Raw genomic sequence first — 18896 nt, 5'->3', positions numbered from 1 at the left:
CGGTTGTGGTTCTGTCATTGGACTTGCCTTACTATTTGTACAGTGGCTTTCTAAAGTATCCATAGCCCTTGAACTTTTCCATATTTTGTCACAACTGGAAATATATTTTCACAGAATTTTATGGGAAAGACAAACACAAAGTGGTATATACTTGTGAAGTAGAAACAAAACTATACATGATTCATAACAGTTTTTACAAATAAAAGCTAAAAAGTGCAGTGTGCAAAAGTGTTCAGCCCCCTTTCCCTGAATGCAGCCAATTGCCTTCAGAAGTTGCCTGATGACTGCAAATGGTAAAAAAAATTCAACTCCTCTATGACTGCCTCAACAGTTGGCTAAGAGAATATTGGGGAACAAACAGCATCACGAAGTCCACGGAACACACCAGACAGGTCAGGGATAAAGTTGTGGAGAAGCTTAAAGCAGGCTTAGGCCATCTCACAGAGTACTGTTCCACAAATCATCTGGAAATGGAAAGAGCAAATCACACAGCTGTGAACCTACCAAGAAAAGGCCATCCACCTAAACTTACAGGCTGAACAAGAAGAGCACTGATCAGAGATACAGCCAAGAGGTTCATGGTGGCTCTGGATGAAATGCAGAGATATTTCTGAAATGCAGTATAGTATAACTATTAGTCATGCACTGCAAAAATTTGGTTTTATGGAAGAGTGGCAATAGAAAAGCCATTGTATAAAGAAAACTATAAGAAGTCCCATTTGCAGTTTGCCAGAAGCCATATTGGGATACAGCAAAAACGATAAGACAAGACCAAAATTTAACTTTCTGGGAAAAATGCAGAGCACTATTTGTAGTGGAGAACAAACACTGCACATAACTCTGAACACACCTTCCCCACTGACAAAAATGGTGGTGGCAGCATCATGCTCTGAGGGTGCTTCTTTTCTTCAGGGACAGGGAAGATTGTTAGAGTTGATTGTAAGATGGATTGAGCCAAATACAGGGAAATCTTGGAAGAAAACCTCAACACTCCTGAACCTGGAGTCTGCAAAAGACTTGAGGCTGGGGCAGAGGTTCACCTTCCAGCAGGACAATTACCCAAAACATAAAGCCAGATCTACAATGGAATGGTTTAAATAAAAACATATTTATGTGTTAGAATGGCAAAGTCAAAGTCTAGACATAAACTCAGTGGAGAATCTTTGGCAAGATCTGAAAACTGCTGTCAAGTCAATTTTATTTGTATAGCACATTTCAGCTGCAAGGCAGTTCAAAGTGCTTTACATCAAAGGACTAAAAAGTGATAAAAATAACATACATTTACCTTAAAAAAGAAAAACATAGAAATTAAATTCAAAGTAAAATCAAAATTAAAATCATATACATTAATTATATTGATACATGTACCAATGATTAAGATTTAGAAACAACTGTAAATTGTTGTTTTTTTGGGGGTGGGGGTGGGGGGGTGTTGCCTTGATTTAAAGGAATTCAGCTGTGTTGCAGTTTTCTGTAAGTTTATTCAAGATTTATGGTGCACTGAAGCTAAGTTCTGCTTCAAAATGCTTGGTTCTGGTTCTGAGGATGCAGAGCAGACCAGAATCAACAAACTGTTAGCAGTAGTTTGGTGAAAAAAATGGCTCTCTTATGGTTTATATTTATTTTAATCCACACACTTATTCCACACACGTATTATTCATAATATTTTAAATAAGAAATATTTGATCAAAAATATATATTAATTTCTGTATATTTTTAGGTGCCACATACACCTTTTGTCCAATGTAAGGTTGGACAAAAGGTTGGGTTTAGGCATCCAACTAACCTTTATAAAATATTCAGTCTTATAGCACAGAGTAATCATATTTCCAACTCATCCCCAGTGTAAGAGTTGGCAATTTACACACAATTCATGTGTGTAACCAGCGACGTGAATTAGAAAGACACTGTAGTAATTAGCGGGACCTTCCGGCAGACAACCAATCAGAACAAGAGCTTGTGTGAATATTCATAAGGTCCTGCTATTACACAGAGTTGCCACCGGGGGCACTGTGGCGATACACAAATTATACACAAAATCTGGTTTATGTGTATTAAACGGACATCTCGTTTTTTTTGCATTTTTGGGGTTATTGGACCAATAGAAACCTTTCTACGCTTTTAGATTTTTGTCAAAATTAGCAGGACACCACCCCTGTCCTGTTAATTCAAAATGTCCTGCTAGTGTTGCGTGTATTCTGACGAAATGTCCTGCTAAACCACATATACCAACACACGCACACACACATACACATACACACTTAAATCAATTATAAGCATTAGCTTAGAAAAAAAAGAGAAAAAAAAACTTTTCACAGGATTGGCAGTTATTGCAGCTTCAGTTTCATGGTACGTCTCTGCAGGCTTTGCACACCTGATATTTATTACAATTCATCCAATTCTTTCTGGCAGATCCTGTCAAGTTTCATCAGATTATAAGTGAAGCATCTATGAAATGTCATCCTCAGGTCGCTCCTCTGATGCTATGTGGGATTTTAAATCTGAGCTTTTGGATAAGGCAGCGAGAATGTTTGTGACTCTTTCCCAAACCAAAATGCGCATGCTCTGGTTTACAAATATTATGGTACAAAGACCTCTCTACATATTTGACTCCTACAATTACAATTACGCCTTCTGCAAAGTATTAGTTACTTACCATGATGTTTCCTCATAGCATGATGCTACCTCTCTCATGCATTGCTGGAAGAAAGGTATTAGTTTGATGAAAGCTGGTGACTTTTTACGTATTAAATGCAGCTGCATGTGAACCTAAAACCTCCAAAAATCTTTGGTGAGCGTTTTGCTCCAAAGAGCTTCCAAATATCTACAGTCCTAAAGGGTGTGATTGTGCTGGTTTGAAGATCATTTCTTAAAGGAAGTGATCTTCCTTTAAGTGAATAGAAAGGTTTTCAGTAGGCTCTGCTTAACTAACATCGTCTTTGTTTGGAAAATCCCAAAACAGAAATTTCTGGACCAAAGAATATAGCTCATAGAATAGAATAGAATAGAACACGGATCAAGCTCTAAAATATGCATATTTATTAAAACAGTTCTTATCTCAAAGATTTCATGTCATAAACGACAAAGACATTTTACAAATCTTTACAAAGCTGCATGCTTTTTCATCAGATGCATGATTATATTTCGATGTTTATTAACTAATTAGGCCTTTAAATTTAAAGATATTTATTCATTTCCCTTCATTGAATAAAATCTGTGATTATGTCTCATGCAAAATATGAGAATCAATACAAAAATCATATTTAGTACACGAGTAGGTATTCTGCTGTTAGCAAATATTGATTTAACCAGAAACATGAATTAATTAAATACAGTGAATGGTGTTTAGAAGTTGATTCCTTTTGAGTTAGTATGTACATAAATGCTTGAGGGTTTGTGCCTAACAGACTTTTCTAATTAAAATGCAAGTATGCACTCTTCTATTGAGTGTGAATAATAATCAGCAAAGTAACAGGTAAGTTCTTGAATTGCTAATTGGAGAAAAGTTTGAGGGAGCAAAGCATACTGCCAAATGATTCCTCAGGAGAAGCTATCAGAAAGCAAAGTGCTAATATGTAAGTTTTTTTTTTTTTTAATTAAACCTACCATTTCTCTTCTCTTACAGTCTTTTACTTATATAATACGGTAGTTGTCTGTCTTTAAACCAGACATGAACAACAGTAGACAGTGCTGCATATGCACAAAAAAATGTATGAAGTTGTCAAATTTGAGGCAGAAACTGTTAAAACAGGTTGAGATAAACGTGAGAAAGAAATAATTGATTCAAGGAGACGAATACTCTGAAAGTAATGCACAAAAAACTAATGCACAAAATTAGCCAGCAGAGATGTAACGCAAAATATAGTTTCACTGGAAATACTCATACCATGTTCAAGATAATGTCATTAAATTGCTTTCTCATTTAAAAGAATATGAAATGTGTCCATAAACCAAATCAACTCCTTGGTTATTAAACTTGATATGGGTGCTTTGGCAGCCGAGTCAGGTGCCAAGTCCTGCTAAAAAACAATCTCCCATCTCCATAAAGCTCAGCACCAGAAGGACGGTTTAAATGACAGTGTTTGTATTTATTTTGTTTTGTTTTGGTTTTTTTATAGTTCTCTCTGCATACACTATTATGATTAGTTTGATCAATAGAAGGAAGCTTTAGGCCATCAAAATACTGACTTTGGGTTTTTTTAAAAACACACTGGATCAACAGCAGCAGTTGGCAAATCATGTCACAGTGGACCTCAAGTTGCTTTCCACACTTACTCCAGACACTGTCTTATTGACTTTCAAATAAAATGTTATGTTTATTTTTAATGAAAAAAGAACTTTGGACACTTCTGCAATAAGTGTACTTTTTTTACCCACTTAGCCTAGGAAAACAGTTCAGGAGTTACACAATGAAGTCAGCAGTTGCATTGGTGGCTCCTTAAAGTTGCAGTTGGCCTATGTAACTTTCATTACACAAATATGTCAGGTAGCCCTAGTATGCAAACTCTTGAAACTGTAGTTACATACCGTAGCTTTAAACAATGACTACAGCTATAATCCACATATTGTGAATCTTTCTCACAGGCTTTTAATTTTTAACAGACTTTCTTTCACACTCGCCTCAAAGTTGGAATTATCCTTGCTGCTTGTAATTGTATTTCTTACCATACTTTTGCCTTCCACTCAATTTTGCTTTATTATTCATACAACATTCTACAAATGGCCCCATTTTGTGGATTATACTCCCTTTTAACAGTCTTCCCCATGGTTTTATAGGTAATTATATTTTGTACATACTATCTCTGTATGCACTTTTTTATTGGTCTTAGATAATATAAATTGAATTATTTCCACCTCCACTACAGCCATGATGACTTCCCATGTGAAGCACACACAGTGGCAAGCTTGAGCCAGTTACACAAGGAAAAATTACTAAATTAAACTTTTTAGCATATAATAATCAGCTTACATGTGCAACTTTAAAGTATGCCGAAGCATCTTGTCACATCCACTCCCTTTAGATGTGCTGTTGTGATTTTCACACTTTAACTGTAGCTGTTTCAGGTGTTTGATTACACATGCGACAGACAGACAAAAACATATTCACTGAAGCCAGCTACCTTCTAAAAATATTCCTCACAGCCACTGGCATGTAGAACACTCGGGTGAGAGGGTAAGAGTGCCCCCTGGTGCCTATTGCAGAAATTGCAGCATGGCAGTTATGTTTCAGGAAAGTGCATGTAAATCATACATGTAGGACGTTCAAACCGTTCTAGTCCTTTTTTCAGGAACTCTGTGCAGTAATTTGAATAAGTTGCCTTGTAATCAGACTCACAGTATGCGATTTAATTATTCACGCACTAGTCTAAATTCCATATGTACATGACCTGCTTTAGTCTCCCCATTGGCACACTTTGAAAAAAAATGACTGTCACATGAGATGTTAGGGACTAAAATATCCCCACACATGCCACTTAAAATGATAACTCTTGAAGTCAGAGTCATCAGGGGTTGTTGAGAAGTTTCTCTGCTCCATCAAGTTTTTTTTTTTTGTTGTTGTTTTTGTTGGCAGCTTAAAAGCAGCGCCTCATATTGAACTCCCATGGAGCTGAGTGTCTTCAGACTCTCTGGTGGAGACTGAACACACCCTATGCGGAGAGATTGTTTTCACAGTATGAAGAAAACTAATTACAAGCAATAAATTAATTTCACGCTCCTGCCTTGGAATTAATTGCATCTTTACAGAAGCAAGGCAAAGTGATGGCTCAAGCAGTCCCGATAAGAATGGACATACAAAGTGGTATATTGAATTATGTGGCTTATCAGTGTTATTGCTTTACTGTGTATAAAGTGGAAATGGATTTTGATAACCCATAAATAAATCACAGTTCAGGTATGTTTCAATTTTTAATTACTAAGAACTTTTTGAAAGCCTTACAGTGTTTATGCTCAGTTTTTTTTTTTTTTTTCTTGTTAAAAATACGAGATAAAAGAGAGCCTTGATGGTGAGAACTGCCACCGTTGTGCGAAACTCTTTCCTCCCTCATTCTCAGTTTGAACGAAAGTGAAAAATTTCACACTCTGTCAGAATAAAAGAAACACGTAAATAAATTGCGCCAAATTAATTCTTCATTCTCACGTCTCAACGCTGTCATTCCCGTGAGTCAAGGGTTCATCAGAGGTGAACACCACTAACAGCTTAACATTTCTGATTCTTGCACAAAAGTTAAATGTAAGCGTGTGAATCATTGCAGCTAACAAACTGAGTAATGGCTTAAACTCCCGGATTTATCAGTGAAACAGAAATAATATTATGTGCATCTGAATCAAAAGGACTTTGTCAGATATTTGGGTCAACTGCTCCTTTTTAACATTTTCTAGTTAAGTGAGTTTCCAAGATTTTCCTAATTAGCCCCTGTGGGATGGTTAACAAAAAACCCTTGATGATTACATCTCATTTACACCCTTACATAATTGAGAAATAGTTATATTTTTATGTGCGTATATTTATGCATTTAAACAAGGTTTGTGTGTTTAATCAACTCAAGAGAAGGTTTTATTTCGAGATTAATGAATGTCCCGCTTTTTCTTCTAGTTTCTTGTCAGCTTTGTCCATCGTGAACACCATTACATGATCAATGATCTTTATAAATTACATTCTCAGCTTCACTTTGTGATTCATTACATAGAGATATTTTGCACAATATCAAGCATGAAGCAGTCAGTAACCTGCAATCTTCATCAATTAAATTTCAACACTAGGTTGGCTGCGCTTGCATGAATGTTGCCCAGGGGTAGCTGCTCCTCGTACATAGTACTGATCATAGAGGCAACAAAACACATTATAGTTGCTAATATTGTTCCCGTTTTTCCTGCTGCAGTGAGGAACCTAGTGGCAAAAGTACCTGCAGAAGTTTTAATAAGTCTAGTGCACAAACTTGATTTGCAAGGAACTATGTAAATATTGGCTTGTTGTCATGGGATTTGGCTGTGTTGGAACATTGCCTCGCTCATAAAGCCACACCCTGTGAATCATTTACCAAAGCACACAAAACCTGAGTAAAGTGAGCACCAGTTTCAGCACAGATATTCTGTTCCACAACAGACTCTGGCAGAATAAGAATTACAAGTTAGAACATGGGGCTTTTGAGTGCTTTGTTTTTTTGCGGGGGGGTTTTTTTTCCCCCCACTGAACTTTACAGAAACCACAATGATTATCTCTGCTTCAGATCTTACTTGAATTTATTCTTTTCAGCTCATTTAAAACTAAACCAGACAACAAAACTACAAAAAAAAATAAAAATAAAATGCTCGACAATAAATATTTGATCCCCTGCAAGCAAGCAGCTTCATGGTTATCTTATTGAAGGGTCTGACCTTGCATGTGTCTGAACAGTGGGATTCAGTTGACGGCAGAGTCACACCCCACCCCTCCTGTTCACGCCCTTGCGTTGATTTTCGCAAACTCTGTTGTCTCAGAATGTCGCAATAATCCCACTGACACTCAGCAGAAACTACACCCCAGTCAACTGTAAACACATTCCTTTGCGGGTGGAATGTGCCTGCACACATAATTAGTGTATGAAACAACAAAAAAAAAAAAAAAAAAATGGAAAACTTGCAGTGGAAAATCACCAAAAGACAAACAACAGAATCCCAAAGTCTGCATGTGTTTAAAAAAAAAAAAAAGGTTTTATACATAGAACACTGTATGAAATGTCAGCCAAAAATAGAAGTCTCAGAAACTATACAGACAAAACTGACAATAAAAATGCATTTTTTTTCTCTGTGAACACAAGATTAATAAAAGCTAAACAATCAAGTCATTATAAACAGATTTTAAGCTTTAAATTATCTTCACATACATCTTAATTTGAACATGACCAAGGCTATAGGAAGAAATTACCACAAAAGAAAGCATCACATGACTTGTGTGAAACTGACAACTGCTTTGTTTTCAGTGCAAAAGGCTTCTACCAAAACAGAAAAAAAATAATAATAATAATCCAAAATGTCATAATGAAACACTAACATGATAAACATTCAGCACCATACCAAGCATTCATAACCCAGGCATCGAAATCTTGTACAGTGAAAAGTAAACCTAAACCACTTCATTATCTTTTTTTTTTCATCTCTTTGTACAGACTTCTCCAAGAGTTTTGAACTTTGGCCCAAGTGTGTTCAAAAAGTCAAGATTTTCCTTGTCGCCGTATTCACTGCAGCATCCCACGGAGCCGTGGACAGACTCATTCCCCTCATAGTCATAGGAGTGCATGATGTCACCTGCGTAGCGTTCGTCCCTCTCTCCTCCCATCACGGCCAGTTTCTGTAAGATCAAAGTAGTAGGGAGAGGGAGAGATAGTGTGTTACTGTGTGTGTGGATGATAAGAGGTACCATATTACACAAAGTGATAAAACAAGACAGCCCTCAGGATATGACTGGCAGTCTGATATTACAACCAACAAGCTGCAGAAACATTATTTTTTTTCACAGAAAAAAATATTAAAGTTCACAGAGGAGACCATCACAGCTTACAGAACAAAATTATATTACAAATGGGAGTTTCTTTAGCTCCTACAGCTAACGCTAGATTTATTATATTTTACAGAGTAAAAGCTTTATGTTCACCTCGAGTTTAACTCCTGAAAAAAAAGAGCTAATTTACACTCCTACATAAATTGAAAAAAAAAAACATCAAAAAATGACTTTGCATGGTTTATTTTATTTTATTTTTCTCCCCAAGTCCTACCTGTTTCAGATAAAGGTCATGTGTCTTCCAAGTACGAGCTAGATTATTGTCCATAGCGTATTGATCATAATCCATGCCATTCATGTTGAGACGTTGACTCCCCATGGTGTCAAAATGCTGACCGTAATGATCAAACTTCCTCGAGGACATACTATGAGTATTCATTGCATTAAGGCCGATGGACTGTTGGTATCCATTTTCATGCATGCTATGGCCTCCAATCGTGCTTGTGCTTTTGTTTCCCAGCCATCCAGTGTTCAGTACAGAGCCCTTCAGTGAATCTTTTACTCCGTGCTCTAATGAAGTGCTATGAAAAGCCAAGGAATCCTGAAGAGCAAAGCATAGCAAACCATGAGTTAATAAATCATGCAAAGCTAAATGAATAAATTAAGGTAGCAGTGGGTTTTCTAATTCCCAACATGGTGGCAAAAGGCTTACCACTTCATCGCCGGGGGCCTCTGTGTTCGATGGAATGAGGATTCCTTTACTGTATCCTTCGTCGCCAAGTGGAATCTTCTCTAGCTTTGTAGTGCAAGTGGAGAGCAACAGTAAACCTGTAATGTTGCAGAAAACAGAAGAAATCTTTAGGATGCTGGAAGGCTTAGCACTTGCCAGACACGTCAACTTTAGCTCTTTTAAGCTTAAGCATTCAATTTAGCAAATACTTGAAATGGTTCAAGTTATCTGAAGTGCTACAGAAAATCTGCTGAAATTACACCTGGAACAGATCATTGCTATTGTTATTTTATGCTTTTGCACTCAATCTGCTTTTAAAAAGGCAGGTGCTGGAAACTGTGGCATGCCGTTGGACGGCTCAGACACAGTAGGAATGTTTACAAATTAGAACTAGAGAGACAACGGCTACAGTTAGCCATGTGCTAACGTTGCTGCTAATACAAGTTATTAAAATGTCCCCATGCTTTGTTTTTAACATTGTTTCATCGTGTAAACCTTTCCTATATTAAGCTGTTGACGAGAACTTTAAGTTTGTCAAAAACACACATTTTGTAGGCTCTGCTCATAATTTATGAATTACCAAAACATGCTAAATTAAATAGCTACAGTGTGATTTTGTTGTACATCTCTAACCATTTTCAAATATTTACAGGATTGACAATGGCAGCGCTTTTGAAACTACTGGTACGTTCTGAAGTCCATTTTGCCACTCCTCGTCTCGACAAGGAGTGGCAAAATGGAGTTAGCAGCTCAGCATGTTGATATCAGCATAAAAGGTTGAATTATCAGAATGTTTGTGCACTATTATTAATCATAGAAATACACGTATGATGAAAGATATGTGCACAAAAGCTATATCATGTTGAGTTAGCTGAGCTGCTAACTCAACATGCTGAGTTAGCAGCTCAGCATGTTGATATCAGCATAAAAGGTTGAATTATCAGAATGTTTGTGCACTATTATTAATCATAGAAATACACGTATGATGAAAGATATGTGCACAAAAGCTATATACAGTAGTAGCTTTTGCTTTTAGCAAACAGTGGCTGAGTGGTTTATTGACATTCACTTCTATGGTAACAGGAAAAACTATTCTAGATAAGAAAATATCTGATGTGCAGATATTTCTCAGTCAAACATCCATGGAACCATGCTAAAAGTACGTTAATTAACACTAGGGGTGTTTGACATAAAATAAATAAATAAAAGAATACACTGCAACATTTTCTATATGTCATGGCAACAGCAATTAGTTTGCGACCTCATGTGAAACTAACATCACTAACAGAAGGCAAAGTAGGTTCAATGTTGTTTTGTAGGCGGTTTATCAAAGACTACACATCCACCTATATCTTTCTGTTTTTTTTTTTTTTTAGGAAAGTGTTATTGCAAAGTGAGGGAAGTACTCATTAATACAAGTTCCAAACTTAAAAGAATTGTAATAATACCAAAATAATAATAATAATAATAATAATAATAATAATAATACATAAATCACACAGCATTAGCTGGAGCTGAAACAATCCAACTTTAACTATGACTTGTCAGTTTGTTTTAAAACCACAGAGAAAGGACACTTAAATTGGATCTGGTGACAGCGTGCAATTTGTGAAATGGCATCAGAGAAGGTTAGTTCATGTGCTTTTCCAGATCTTCTAAATCTTTTAAATTTATCCTAACGGACTCATGGCTCAACTAATCAGGCAGACTGACAGATAGAAGGCTGCAAAACATATTGTGAGCATACCACACATTTCTCTATGTGGTAAAGGTCACAGAGTGTAAATGAGAAAAAAAAAAAAATAAGAAGGAAAAAAAATATGCATATATCGCAGCTGATATTGTTGCAATATTATTACTACTGGAAGATTTTCAAATATTATGCACCTCGAGACAGCCAGTAACTAAAATCTTTTATAGGTGCCTCAACAAGAGAGTAAGCAAAGATGCTGTTCTCCCATTTTTTTTTTTTTTTTACTTTTATGTGATCTCTTCAACGGCACAGTTTACTGAATACTTTCAAATGAATATGTTCATCAAGTTAAACCACTAGCTGCTAGTTAAACTGACTCGCTGCTAACCTCCCACAGATCTGTACTTCGCAATATCAGGTAATTGATCTCTTGCAGATGTTCACTTTACCGAATCCCACGCTAAATTTTAATGAGCCATTCAACTACATCATTCTTTGGATTTTTTTATCATCACCACAGAGGAAGTCCGCACTGATCTACTAGTAACATAATAGTAAAGGACTCACAGAGCAGCAGAAGGAGGAACAGGGGCAGCAACAAGGTCAGGATTCCCAGTGGCCCCAATTCGATAGAGCGACCTCTTTTCACGCATGCTCCGTTCGTGCATTGGCAGATCCTCACTGTCGTAGTCTGAGTACCACCATTTCCCTGCATATCTTTGACGATGAAGGAGACCTTGTGAAGCCCTAGAGGAAGTGCTTGCTTTTGCTTCAGCATAGCCGCCGTTCCTTGAGAGGAAACAAAATTAAAAACAGAAACTTTTTTAGAAGCTTTTATATTGCCATAAATGTAAAAACAGCCCCTCATACCCCTTCATGGGTTACGAATTTAACCCATGTGAAGCAATGTACGAGCCATCTCTAGCTTCAATGTCTAACTTGGGAGTAGTAATAGTTTTTGAATGTTTTTAGAGCTAAAATGTCACATGCTCTCCGCCTTTTTATATGTTTCTGGTGTATTTCAGAAGCTACATCGCACATATTTTGAGTCATTTGTATGGATAAAGACATTTCATACAGGTCTCTTGTTAATGAGAAGCTTTTAAGCATAGGGAGTAAGAAAAAAAAAAGGTTTCCATGTGGACAAGGCTTAAAAACCTTCAAAGTGTAATTATGTTTTAAGTGCAACTTGTATGTATGAAAGAAACACCCGGGAACAACTTGCTTAAAATCCCTGCAAAATTCTGCCCTAACTAATTAGCAGACTTCCTTAAAATTAGTTTTTAACCTGATGAAACTTTGTCTACTACCGCATGAAGAATTATGAAACCTTAGATAATGTCCATATCAGTGCTATGTTGATGAGCACGTATACAGCACAAACATCTGCTGTTCTGACTCTATTGAAACACACAAAGTTAGTACCAACCATTGTATGAAGACACTTCCCAATTTCCATCATGTTTTGCTGGCATGGAATAGGTGAAGGGGCTGGAAAATGGACTGGCGTCATTGTCTTCAGCCACAACCACCAGGGAATTCAGGCTGCCATCTGGTTTTTTACACAACGTCAGTTCCTTTGGAATTGTTGGCTTGTTGTCATTTTCATCCTCTATCACAAGGACTACGGTTCCTATTCCTGATTTGGAGGCTGAAATTCCAAAGTATTCCATTAGTTATCAGATGGAAAAAAAGAAAAAAAAAACATGAACATGTCTGCACAAAAACCCTTACGTCATACATGAGATTTCTTTTCTTTTCCCCCTATCTTTATGATGCCAATGAAACTGATGACAACTTTCACCGGTAAAGACGTACCGGTCAGATCAGGCAAGATCGTCTGAGTCATTCACCAAGAATAGACAGACTTTATATTCAACAGATGTTTTCAGGTAAAACAAAGACGGTATGTTCAGACAAGTAGAAAGGTGTGGCTTTAATCCTAAGAAGTAATTTGTCTGATCCGGATCAATCATCAAAACGGAGTCAGAAGGAAAAAGGAAGAAGGAAGAACAACCTGTACAACGTGAGTATAACAAGCTATCTTCAAAACCACCAAATGCGTTTGGGTTTTGGCAGATATCCATCATTAATTCTTTCACACACTATTTATAATAACTTCAGTAGGGATTCTTTTCTAAGCTGTTTTAAGGAATAAAATGTTTTTTGTTTGTTTTTGTTCTTTGGTGGGAGCTGGAGTTCAAATATATACTTTAAAATTTAAGATTTTTTTTTTTTTCCTCACACTGCTTTCTACATGGTGAACAACAACTTACTGGCATCAACAGCCTTCACGGTGATGTTGTAAGTCCCATCCTGGACAAGAGGGGACTCTCTGTCAATGGTGTTCGTAACTGTCAGCTCTCCAGTATTGCTGTTCACTCCAACCCATGATCCTGGATCAGACACCTTGTAGTACCTGGAAAATAATACAGAGCATGCATCACTGGTCCACATCACCTGTCGAGGTCTGAACTCTGTTGTTCAGGAGACCAAGATTTTAGGGAACCCTTATAAATTTGTAATCAGGTCAATCCACTTAAACCTTATTTAAAATAATTAATAAAAATGCTTACAATATGCCAACGCTGCTGTTGGTCTCTGGATCAATAGCTTTGTACATCCCAATCACTGTGCCATTTGGTAAGTTCTCTTGGACAACGTAGCGAACAGTAGGAGGAAGGAATTCCGGACCTTCGTCAACGTCGGTGACAGCAACCTCCACAGGGACGGACATCCATTCGGCACTGGCTCCAACCAGCTTTTCTTGATTCTGGGCCGAAATCTCAAGCATCACTTTCTTTGTCGTCTCATAATTTAAGGGCTGGAAAATGGAGAGAGGCATAAGAAGAAAATGAAAAGCTAGAAATAAAAATTGATTTCCTGTGAAAAATATGAAAAAAAAAATTGTATTAGTGCTAAGAAATTCATAAGTTTGACATCAAACTCACCTTTGCAACATAAAGAAGCCCATCATTTGTTTTGGGATCAGTGGCAATTCTGAAATTTCCATTTTCATTTCCTTTCGTGATGACAAATTTGGAAATCCAGTTGGGTGTGTCTTTTAAATCTTTGTCATTCACAGGAATTCTCAGGATTAGTTTGTCACTCTCGTTCTCTGGAACTGTAGTTTTATACTGCAGGAAAAAAAAAAAAGGAAAAAAAAACATGTTTTATTTGAATTAGACATGAGTTGGCTACTGGTAGTCAGGTAAAGCAAGGTTTTCAAAAAAATACACAAGGCTACCAAAACAACTATTTTCTGTCATGCACACTGCATGGCAGGGGGCAATAGTAAGGCCTGGATACTTTGTCCTTGCATACAAAACTGATAAATACGGCTGTTCAGCAGAAGTTCATCCAATATATTTGGTTAGAATTCTATATATCAAAACATCAAACATAATTGCAATTTGTTTATACTTTAGTAGTAGTATGAATAATCATTTTTCTGTTTCAAATACAATCCAGCAGCAGATGTTTGTCTTAAAGGATTTTTTTTTTGTGCAACATTAAATTGTGATGTTTTCACTCAACATTATCATGTTTTGAAAATAATAGCAGTCTATTGCTGGACTGGATCTTTCATTCATTTATTCGTTCAACGATTTATCTACTACTATTATTGTGTTTATTTAGGTTCTAAGTACTTACTGAACTTTGGGTGAAAGTTGGTGGGTTGTCGTTGATGTCTTTCAAGGTGATTGTTGCGGTGGCAGTGCTAGAAAGACACCCGTGTCCACCCTTCAAATCTCTGAGCTCTATGGTAACCATGTGCGTTTCTTTTGTCTTAAAATAAAACATAACAAAAAAAAAAGGTCACGTGGTGAAATGGGAGATGAATTTAAACTAGCACGTTGGATTTGAGGAAACAAAATCAAACAGCTTCAATGAGACGGCAGGACTCACCTCTCGGTCCAGCTTCTTAGAGATTGTGGAGATGACACCTGTATCTGCGTGGATGTGAAAAATATCCAACCCATCAAGGAGCCTGTATCTGATCCTCACATGGTCTGTTTCGGGATCATCTTTGTCTGTTGCATTCACTTTCCCCACCACCTCAGCTATGGTGGATAAGATGTTTAGTCAGAGGATGTTTACAGAGCAGGTTTCATATGTCATGACCATTGGGTGTTTGCTTCTCCTTACCTAAGCTTTGCTCAAGCACAGTAAACTCAAGCTTGCCAAGGAACTCTGGCGCATTATCATTTACATCGTCCACTTTTACTACAATGTCCAAAGGTAAATCTCTTGGCTGATGGGATACTTTGTCCAAAGCATTAATCGTTAGCTGTAAACATACACATATTTAAGCATGATCAAATATTAATATGCCAAAAAAGAACTGATAGTTGAACTAATATTTAGCATCATAATAGCAAAGAAAAATGCCTTAAGCAAAACAAGGTTCTGTTGTCACAAAAAATAATAAAGGCTGAGATTTAAGATACTGCATTTTTACTGTACATCTGTTTATGGTTTAATAGAGAATATGTTTTCTCATATAATATTAGAAATATATGAGATTGCTCCAATTTGAGACTTTTAAGTGTCTATGAAAATTCTAAGTGCATTTTCTTGCACTTAGAAGATGTTTAGTCAGATGTTACATTATCATTTTTTAGAAATCAGAAGAACAAGCTAATTTGATTTTTTTATGTTGCATTGTACAAATGTATTTAATTTAAAATAAACTAATAAATTAATCATTGGAATAATAAAAAACATGGAAGAACTAGTTTTAGTTTTAAAAAAATGCATTTCAGAGATAGAATATAAAATCAAGTAAATAAGGCAGGTTGAGATCAAATGATAAAGGTGAGAAGTGGACTATCTATAAAAACCTACTGTATACTGTGCAATCATTTCTCGATCCAATGTCTTGTGCACGTACAGAGTCCCATCATCACTTTTAAGAGTAAAAATGCCAGCTGGGTCCAGGTTCGCACCACGTCCTGCAATGGTGTAGTACACGTCGTGTTGGACGTCTGAATCTGAAACAATCTATAATAGAGAAAAGAAATTAAATATCTTAAAATAACAACAACTTTACAAGAACGTTTATTATATCTAACTTGCCTGTGTTCACACAGCTAGCATTGCAATTGATTGTAAAATAAGATTCCATACAACAAGAACTGCACAATACTAGGAAAATATGAGATTGTTCAGTTTTATAATGATTGACCCACATTTTCCTGCTCCATCTTTCTGTATCACATATCCTTAGAAAAATATTAGAATTATAGAATACAGTGACAATATGGTTGTTATTTTTTTTTGGGGGGGGGGGCAAGAGGGGATTACTGGTTTTCGCAGTTGATTCGATGGTAATGTCAATAAATTCTGAAATCTGACCGAATGTAATCATTGTGAACTGTTTAGCAGCAAAGCTACATTTCTGAATGCAAGCTGAAGCTTGTTTCCTAATAGCTGCATTTTATATTTAAAATATGATTTGTTGTTTGTTGGACTGTTTGCTATTACACATTTACATCCAAAATCCTGTGCTAATTGTCTAAATGTCTTTAAAAAAATAAAATAAAATAAAAAAATCACTACTCATTTATCATGAGTAATAATAATGAAAAAAAAAATACATTGAACATACCGTTTCCAAGAATTTCGGGAAAGGTCCTGCGTCATTCTCCAGTATGTTGATGGGGGGAGGACTCCAGCGTCTTTTTGTGCGCTTCAAAATTACTTGACCATTTTCCTGTAATGTAAATAAATTATTATTATTATTATTATTATTATTATTATTATTATTATTATTATTATTATTATTATTATATATTTTTTAAGCATTTGCAACTTTCTTACATTTGTTTCCTGCTTTGTACTGCAGACAAGGTGAACTTCCATCTCACTTCCCGGCCCACTATTGTCCTGAGCCCTCACAGAAAATGTCCGCCCTCTGGTTGCCACAGAGACAGGACTTAGTGCTACTATTACCCCATTGCTTTGTATCGTAAAGCTAGGGTCCTCCACAGTGAAACGAAGTGTCTTGGGGTCACAGCCAACAGCTTTAACTAAAAAACAAATAAATATATAAGATGTCGAAAGAGAAGAAAGTTTCTCTCTCTCTCTCGTTCTCTCTCTTTTTCTTTTCAAATACTAAGCCAAATCAATGCATTATTTAAAGCATAATACGTAGTTATTATTATAGACAGACTGCATAGAGGTACCTTTTGTGACCTGGTATCCGACTGGAATGGTTTGTGGCGAAACGACTTGGAGAGAGTCAGGAATATAACATGACTCCACAAAGGAAAGGATCTGAGGAGGAAAGCAAGTCGACCTTTTTTAAGTTACAGCAGTCAGTCGCCTTATACTAAGACGGGTTACCCGCACTTATCCATGCGTCGCCTTTTAGAAAACAATCTTGACAAGCACTTAAATTAAGTGACGGTACGAATAAAACACTCTGAAAAACACTTACCAGCAGCGACAAGACAGGATAAACGAGAACCGTTGTCATTTTAGAGTAAAGGCAGTCGGACTTTGTCCCGGAGCGACTCAAGAAAAGTCCACCTGGAGTTGCTCTCTTGCTCAAATAATGACAGACTTTCCAAGATCTCGCTATTAGTTGATTTGTCACCCGTCCCTTTCTCCGATTTGTTTCAGTGTACGTGGGCGGACTGTTATGTTCTGCTCCGTTCCAGCTACTAATGGCACACACTCACACAGTCACACCTAGCGGGACACGCCCTGGACTGAAAGATATCTCAGAGGATCACCTTAGGGTGGTGTATTGTTGAGTCCAGGGTAGGGCACAGCTCCTTTTTGCAACTAACTTACTTCCTGGCATTTTTTGCATTTATTTCTTGCCAGCAGGGGGAAACATTGTCCAAGTTTTGAATGAACTGAAGCCCCCTTACTGCAACTAAAACTCTCAAATGTAATAGTGAAGTCGAGCAGGTGATTGTTGAAGTCAGATAGCTACACTAAAGAATTTTGATATTTGATTAAATGTATTCACTTTCAACGGAGGATATATAAAAAAGTGTAAATAGCTGTGCTCCTCTCACCAGCCACAGAGAATGCAAGTCTATTCAACTTTAGAAGACCTCTCCCTGGTGTGTACACAGCTTGACCCCTACTGACTCCTCCTCCTCTGTAGCCTCACTCAAACTTTCTGGCAAGAGGGATCAGTGCTGGGCTCCTTATTTAACACCACAGGAATGTGAGGTTGAATGGAGTCTGTCATAAGGGAGGATGTTTTCCCACCATGGAACACTCACTATCTCTGTAAACTACTGATAAAACTAAGGGGCCAGTGGCAATTATATGAAGAGAAAATCCCCAGGGAATTCAGCATACGGGGTCGAGCTTGTTTAGAAATGCCTGGGCAGTTGAGGGGGTGGGGGGCTAGAACAGGAAAGGTGAGAAAAATGTCAGGAAGACAGCCTTCTGTGCGTCATGGGTGTGGACATAATGAAAGGAGATGTAGCTGCGAGTGTGGTGAAAACGTGAAAAAAAAAAAAAAGAAACACTGAGCAAATGATCCTTTCTGTAGTTTGCCGCAGGCTAAAGTGAAAGTTTTTACTATTCTCGGTTTTCTTCTTGTTTAGAAAGTGAGCACTCTTCTGTTTATGTGTCTTTCAGTTCTTTTTTTCTTGCAGCTGAACCACTCATGAAGGAATAAAAACAAAACCCACCAACAAAAATAAAAGTTAAAGCACGTTTCTTTTAAATTGTTTAGGTATCCCAACTTTTGTTGACTTTTAAGAAAGTGAACAGTGAGTCAGTTGTCTGGACAGACTCCGAATCACACAGCATGACTAAATGGTAACACACCTGGCCAGGAATTGTTCTTGCTGTTTCGGTGTGTACGTGTCAGCGCTTGCGTCACACTATTTTCAATCACACGTTGATCTGACAGCAGACAGTGTGACACGAAAAGCTTGAAGGCAGACTGTCCTTAACTCCCTCTGTTATGAACAATAATTAATACGATGACAGTCTCTGACGATGACATCTGACATGTACCT

The 18896-nt window shown here is 37.0% G+C and overlaps 1 protein-coding gene across 1 annotated transcript; it reads right to left on the bottom strand.

Annotated features, from left to right (window-relative positions):
- Positions 1 to 7224: 7224 nt before the first annotated feature.
- On the bottom strand, positions 7225 to 17620 carry dsc2l (desmocollin 2 like). The gene is made up of 16 exons (XM_014989005.2): positions 17345 to 17620; positions 17091 to 17181; positions 16726 to 16934; positions 16514 to 16618; positions 15751 to 15906; positions 15052 to 15193; positions 14812 to 14966; positions 14557 to 14691; positions 13854 to 14039; positions 13479 to 13726; positions 13179 to 13321; positions 12332 to 12553; positions 11470 to 11691; positions 9192 to 9307; positions 8754 to 9080; positions 7225 to 8329 (listed from the first exon to the last, which is right to left on the bottom strand). Exons 1-16 carry the CDS (start codon positions 17381 to 17383, stop codon positions 8132 to 8134), a joined length of 2694 nt encoding a protein of 897 aa, XP_014844491.2. The 5' UTR covers positions 17384 to 17620; the 3' UTR covers positions 7225 to 8131.
- Between the last annotated feature and the right edge of the window lie 1276 nt (positions 17621 to 18896).

This window comes from Poecilia mexicana, unplaced genomic scaffold (genome assembly GCF_051168715.1).
Source record: "Poecilia mexicana isolate PSO_F unplaced genomic scaffold, ASM5116871v1 scaffold_17, whole genome shotgun sequence".
Classification (NCBI taxonomy): Eukaryota; Metazoa; Chordata; class Actinopteri; order Cyprinodontiformes; family Poeciliidae; genus Poecilia; species Poecilia mexicana.
This window is presented reverse-complemented; position numbering and strand designations above follow the sequence as displayed.

Coding starts and splice junctions, on each gene's coding strand:
- dsc2l (XM_014989005.2), bottom strand. CDS start 17,383: ATGACAACGGTTCTCGTTTATCCTGTCTTGTCGCTGCTG. Junction 14,040..14,556: donor CAACTTTCACCCAAAGTTCA/GTAAGTACTTAG, acceptor TTTTTCCTGCAG/TATAAAACTACAGTTCCAGA. Junction 8,330..8,753: donor ATGACCTTTATCTGAAACAG/GTAGGACTTGGG, acceptor TTGATCTTACAG/AAACTGGCCGTGATGGGAGG.